This window comes from Myotis yumanensis, unplaced genomic scaffold (genome assembly GCF_028538775.1).
Source record: "Myotis yumanensis isolate MYYU_CA2020_CCGP unplaced genomic scaffold, mMyoYum1.0.hap1 SCAF_1, whole genome shotgun sequence".
Taxonomy (NCBI): Eukaryota; Metazoa; Chordata; class Mammalia; order Chiroptera; family Vespertilionidae; genus Myotis; species Myotis yumanensis.
Window position 1 is genome coordinate 231,332,305 of NW_027223752.1, and position 6,607 is coordinate 231,338,911.

The 6,607-nt window shown below is 40.1% G+C and overlaps 1 protein-coding gene across 1 annotated transcript in view; it reads right to left on the bottom strand.

Moving 5' to 3' along the window:
- Positions 1-6,466, bottom strand: part of NCAPG (non-SMC condensin I complex subunit G) — a 39,248-nt gene extending 32,782 nt beyond the window's left edge. The window contains exons 1-5 of the mRNA XM_070398771.1: positions 6,266-6,466; positions 5,161-5,361; positions 4,252-4,480; positions 1,667-1,812; positions 1,295-1,379 (exon numbers count right to left, since the gene is read on the bottom strand). Of these exons, the coding sequence (XP_070254872.1) occupies positions 1,295-1,379; positions 1,667-1,812; positions 4,252-4,480; positions 5,161-5,361; positions 6,266-6,376 (772 nt within the window). The 5' untranslated portion in view covers positions 6,377-6,466. The remainder of the gene's footprint in view (positions 1-1,294; positions 1,380-1,666; positions 1,813-4,251; positions 4,481-5,160; positions 5,362-6,265) is intronic.
- Between the last annotated feature and the right edge of the window lie 141 nt (positions 6,467-6,607).

Genomic DNA, 6,607 nt, shown 5'->3' on the forward strand with positions numbered 1-6,607 from the left:
GATTGGGGCTAGGAAGGGACCGCAGGAGGGCTCCAGGGCATGTCCAGCCCATCTTGCCCAGTCCCAATAGGCCGGACCCCGGCAGCAAGCTAACCTACTAGTGGGAGCATCTGCCCCCTGGTGGTCAGTGCGCATCACAGCAACTGGTCGAACGGTCGGACACTTAGCATATTAGGCTTTTATTATAGAGGACAGTGATGGCGAACCTATGACACGCGTGTCAGAAGTGACACGCAGCCGAAACCGGTTTGGCTCAGTGGATAGAGCGTCGGCCTTCGGACTCAAGGGTCCCGGGTTCGATTCCGGTCAAGGGCATGTACCTCAGTTGCAGGCACATCCCCAGTAGGGGGTGTGCAGGAGGCAACTGATCGATGTTTCTCTCTCATCGATGTTTCTAACTCTCTATCCCTCTCCCTTTCTCTCTGTAAAAAATCAATAAAATATATTTAAAAAAAAAAAAAAAAGTGACACGCAAACTCATTTTTTTGGTTGATTTTTCTTTGTTAAATGGCATTTAAATATATAAAATAAATATCAAAAATATAAGTCTTTGTTTTACTATGGTTGCAAATATAAAAAAATTTCTATATGTGACACGGCACCAGAGTTAAGTTAGGGTTTTCCAAAATGCTGACACGCCGAGCTCAAAAGGTTCGCCATCACTGATACAGGATGACCATTCCTGACTGTTGTTTCTAATGCACAGAAAACATTCATATCAAGATACACACAAAGGGGATAGACAGCATTTTTATTTTATCCTCACCCAAGGATATGATTTCATTCGATTTTTAGAGGGAGGGAAGGCAGGAGGGAGGAAGATAGACACACACAGAAAGACATCAATCGGTTGCTCCTCCACCCCCACCCCCCACTCCCTGTTTAACTCACAACCTAGCTTTGTGCCCTGACTGGGACTCCAATGACAACCCTTTTTGTGTATGGGAGGGAGCTCCAACCAACTGAGCCACCAGACCAGGGCAAGATAGCATTTTAATAAAGGAGAGAGAGTAGAAAAAGAGATCATGCCCTATTTCTGATATAAATTAGCTCTATAGCCTTAAGCTATAGTTTCTCCATCTGTAAAACACAGGAAAACTGAAACAAGCTTTGTTCCTTCTAAGTATCAAGATCTCTAACTTTAGATAATGTTTTATATACAATACACCAAGATGAATATTTACAGGTTGTGGAGATAATAGGCTTATTTGACTTAATTTAGGACACCTGTTTCCTAAATTTTTTGTCAACTCAGAATCTACAAAAGTTTTGTATATGAAGATGTCTATCTTACCTGCTCTGTCATTAAGACCTTGTTGAAGGAGCATTACTCTCTGAGCAATGGACATGGCTCTCATATGAACCTTTTCACCTAAAACCTTAAAGAGATAATATTAAAATGGTCATTAAACTCAACATAGTTTACATTTCATAACTAGCAATAACGCCTTCATCTAAGAAAATGACCCAAAAATCTCCAAAAAAATTAATATTTGTTAATACAGTTAATGCAATAAGATTCTACTTAAATTACCTATGCTCTCCGAACATAAAAATCTCAATTAAAGAAATCATTATTATTTGCCAAATATTTTTCAAAGTATTTTAAAAATATGGCTTTTTGTCTTTTAAGAATATGCCTAAACGAGATATTGAACTTATTTACCTGATAAGCCAGCTTTCTGACAGCCTCTTTCACATCCTTGGTGCGTCCTACAATTTTTGACAAAGTCTTTGCTGATGGTACAATACATGACAGCACTGCCCTCCTAACTTCTGGATTTGAATCATTTTCAATCAAAGTAACATATGCTAAAAATAAAACAATATATTTTAGTACATTAAAGAAATATTCCTTTAACCATAGTCATATCACACATTTTTATATTTAATAGTATCTTTAAAATGATAAAAATATCACTTTTTAGTCTGACATATTTATTCTAGCTGAAGATTTTCTTCTGTCAACTTCCCTTAATAAGGACAGAATAGGAAATTACTCAATGGATTGAGCATGAAGGCTAAACCAAAAACAAACAGCCTTATAGAACATGGAAAATCCACCACCAGGATTATGTCTCTGCTACTCTTCAAGATTTAGAAGAATGTCTAGTATAGTAGGCAGTTCACTTTTAATATGACTTTATGAAGAGCCATTACTATTTTGATTTTTAATGCGTTCTAAAAAGAAATATTTCTGGTTTTACTCACCAAAACAAAATCCATTCTTGAATTTAAATATGTATTTACCTCTACATCTCAAATTTTCCCCAGGTTCATAATCAAGTACATGTTTATTAAACGTGTGTTACACACTATCATTATGTGTACCATTTCACACCAAAAAATATCCACTACCACTGGTTATCAAAATTGATTATAAAGCTAGTAACAGGGACAAAGAGAAAAATGAACAGAAGAGTGCCCAAAATATACCTAGGCTATCTTTATGAGCCCAGAAGTAGAGAAAGATTTCTTAAAGATAAAAGTGCAAAGCATTAAAAGAGTGATAATTTTGACATTGGGAATTCTGTCCAACAAAAGATCCCCAAAAGAGTGAAACAATAAGCCATCTAAAGTAGGAAGAGATCTACAATTCACAGTATAAAGAATTCCAATAAATCAATAAGACAAACCAACAGAAAAATAGGCAGAACACATTAACAGGAATTATATAATAGAAGAAATACTGGTTGTTAATTTCCAAAAAGATACATAACAATGACATACTAGTATATCATACACCCAGATAAATAAAAAATTTAAAATCTGACAATACTAAACATTGGAGAGGATATAGACCAATGAAGACTTTTATTGGGACTATTAATTGGTAAACTATTTTACAGAACACTTGTATCTTATCTAGTAAAGCTGAATGCACATATATACCCTAGAAAAACTCTAATCTGTCCACTAAAAACCACGTTTAAGTTCATAGAAACAAGTTTTTTTAAAGCAAAATAACCAAAAACTAGAAGGTCCATCAGTATTAGAAATAATAAACTGTGTTATGCTCATACCACAGCATTCTATAAAACAGTAAATATACAGATCAATATGAATGAATGTTACAATTAAAAATAAAGAACACAGAAAAATATAGTATGACACATATAGCATACAAAATGATAGGCAAAGCTTAACATTATTTAGATATGCACATGTACTCAATTGTTTAAACAAAAAGGAAAACTGACTAATATGGCTTTATGAAGAGCCATTACTATTTTGATTTTTAATGAGTTCTGAAAAGAAATAACTTCTGGTTTTACTCACCAAAACAAAATCCATTCCTGAATTTAAATATGTATTTACCTCTACATCTCAAATTTTCCCCAGGTTCATAATCAAGTACATGTTTATTAAACGTGTGTTACACACTATTATTATGTGTACCATTTAACACCAAAAAATATCCAGGATAATCATTATCTCTGAGAGAGTGATGTAAGTGGGGTGGGACGTAAGTTAGGTTCCAAAGTTATTGATAATGCTCTATTTTTTTAAGTTGGGTGGTATCTTCTTGGGTGTTTTTTTAAATATATTTTTATTGATTTCAGAGAGGAAGGGAGAGGGAGAGAGAGATAGAAACAGCAGTGGTGAGAGGGAATCATTGATTGGCTGCCTCCTGCATATTGGACCGAGCCCACAACCCAGGCATGTGCCCTTGACCGGAATGGAACCTGGGACCCTTTGGTCCACAGGCCGATGCTCTATCCACTAAGCCAAACAGTCTAGGGCGGGTTTTGTTTTTTCTTTTTTAATCATTTATATTCATACTAGAGGCCTGGTGCACAAAATTTGTGCACTCAAGGGGGAAGGGGGTCCCTCAGCCCAGCCTGCACCCTCTCACAGTCTGGAAGCCCTGGGGGAATGTCCGACTGCCATGGAGGCGAAGAGGCTCCCGCCACCACTGCTGCACTCGCCAGCCATGAGCCTGGCTGAATGGGGCTCCCTATGTGGGAGCAAATTGACCACCAGGGGGCAGCTCCTGTGTTGACAATCTGCCCCCTGGTGGTCAGTGCATGTCATAGGGAGCTGTTGAGCGGCCTTAGCATATCATAGCATATTACGCTTTGATTGGTTGAACAGCCGACGGGTTGACTGGACACTTAGCATATTAGGCTTTTATTATATAGGATACATGTTTATACTTTCACATATATATAGTTCATAATAAAAAATTCATCTACTGATAATTTAACAAAGTCAACAAAACTGAAAAAGGATTTAGGTAGCAACACATACCATTAGCCACTGGGCATTCATCATCTTTGGGATCCTGAAGTCTTGAAAGAGCCAGAACTGCCTGTATCCTCACATTTGGAATTTTATCTTTCAATCTAATAAGCATGGCTTCATTAATCTTATCAAACAAATCATCCTCAATCTGGGCATTTTCTGGCATATTTCCCAAGAGTTTGTTTATGAGTTGGCATACTCTAAATCTAACAGCATTGCTGTTTGCTTCATGAGACTGAAATGGATACAAACCAAAATGTAGTCACATACCATTACTAAATAATCACATATCATTGAATTCTGTATGTTTAGAATTCAAGAAATTACAACAGTAATTCAATACTTGAAGAAAAACTATGTTCTCTTGATCCACATGCATACTAAAACATATAAATTCTCAAAAATACAGTCTGAAGTATTTGTTAAATTAGAAGAGCACATTCCTCTTTGTAGGAACTCTTACTTTACTTCTAAAATAGAGAACTCATTTAAATGTATGGAAGAACTGGTTTAGAGAGGTCATTAAAAATTTAATGCTGGTGTTATTTTAAAAGTCCACCTTTTATAGGGCATTGCTGGAGGCGTGGGGGGGGGCAGGAATGATGATGGATGGAGACATGATTTGGGGTGGTGAACACATAATGCAGTGTACAGATTTTGTGTTGCACAACTGTGCACCTGAAACCTGTATAATTTTGTTAACCAGTGTCACCCCAATAAAATAACAATTTTAAAAAGGTTCACCTTTTTATCTTAACGACAGTTTTAGTGTTTCCTATAAAAAGCAGATTCCTTTACAGGCATTTTGTCATTTACCAGGTATGTCAATCTCTAAAATATACAAACTCCCCTGGCCCTTTTAATAGAGTAAAATTTTCTGCAATTACTTCCCCCAAGTTCTAGTTTTCATAATACCTTTAGCAGAAAAGTACACAAGTAATTTAAAAGTCCACCGTCTTCCTCTTCATCGCCTTCCACATCTGACTGGTGAAATGAAGTAACAAACTTGGCTGCAAATTCTATCACCCTCTCCACAACTGGTTCACGTTTGTAGACCACCATAGCATATTTCAGGTAATGCACGAACTCCTCGTGAAAAACTGTTTTATCCTCCATCTGAAGCACAAAAGAAACCTTCACAAACTGCACTGATAAAATCCTTATGTTACCAACATTACTCTAAGAATGCTGAATGCATGAGCCATAACTCAGACAAACTGAAGTCATGTAGAAAACTCTGAATTATCCAAACCATCGAAAGGGAAATAAATGTGCATGAATTTCTCTCCTGAGAAATTAAATACTTCTCCCGGGGGGGAAAAAAAAATCATGAATTTTGACAAGTGTTCCTTCTCCACCCCCCACCCCCCGCCCCCAACATCCTTTCATTCTCAATATGCCTGGGTACCAGCTTAGTAAACATATGCTTCATGAACTCAAGATCACCAGTGGCTTTCATGCTTGATCCTATTTAGCCTTCCTGCTGCGCAGAAACTTCCTTTTGCCGTAACTTTCACATCTGTCTCACATCTTCAACCCTTATTAGATTAACTTACAATGTTTCTTGGGCCTCCCCAAAATACTTTATTTCCCCGAAATTCATTGTCCTAGTCTTCTCACGGCTCCATTCAAAACAAACAGTGTTTATACATTTATAGGAAGAGCCAGGCACTGATAATGAACTTGCTATTTGGCGATTTGATTCCACGTAACCATGGGGAGAGGTGGGAATGGTGGAGTGACGGTCGGCGGGGTGAACCGCAGCTCGGGATCCACCCAACACCGGTGCCAGGTCGCCTCCAGGTCTCCTCGGCGCCCGCAAACGTTTCTCTCCCAAGTTCGCCGCCTACAAAGGATAACGGTCCGCGCCGGAGGCCGCTGGGGAGAGGGGGGTGGGGGGCGATCCCCGCAGGACGCGAGGTTTAAGAAGGTGGGGTTGGCAGCGCGCCGAGTCCGGAGGCCCCCGGGAGGGCGAGGGGCAGCGGCCGCCAGGGGCCTCGGGTCGGTCGGGCGCGCTTACCGTGCGGTAGGTGCGGCTCAGCGCCACCACCAGCTTCGCCTGGTTCTGGTGCGGCTGCTGCGCCATCTGGAAGGCCTCCTTAATGGACAGCAGTCTCTTCTCGGCCCCCATGGTGGCGCGACTCCGCGAGGATCAGTCCTGCCTTCGCTCGGCTGCAGCCGGACCCACTGACCTCAAGCCAAGTCCGCAGAGTCCTCTCAGGCTCCCTGCTGCGGGCCGCGGAGCTCGCGGGGCGTGGTTACCGCCAGAGCGTTTAAACAACTCCCGCGGGAGAGGGAAATATCGCGAGACTGCCGAGCCGGCGGCGGGAGGCGGGAGGCGGGAAGAGCGACCACCCACCTC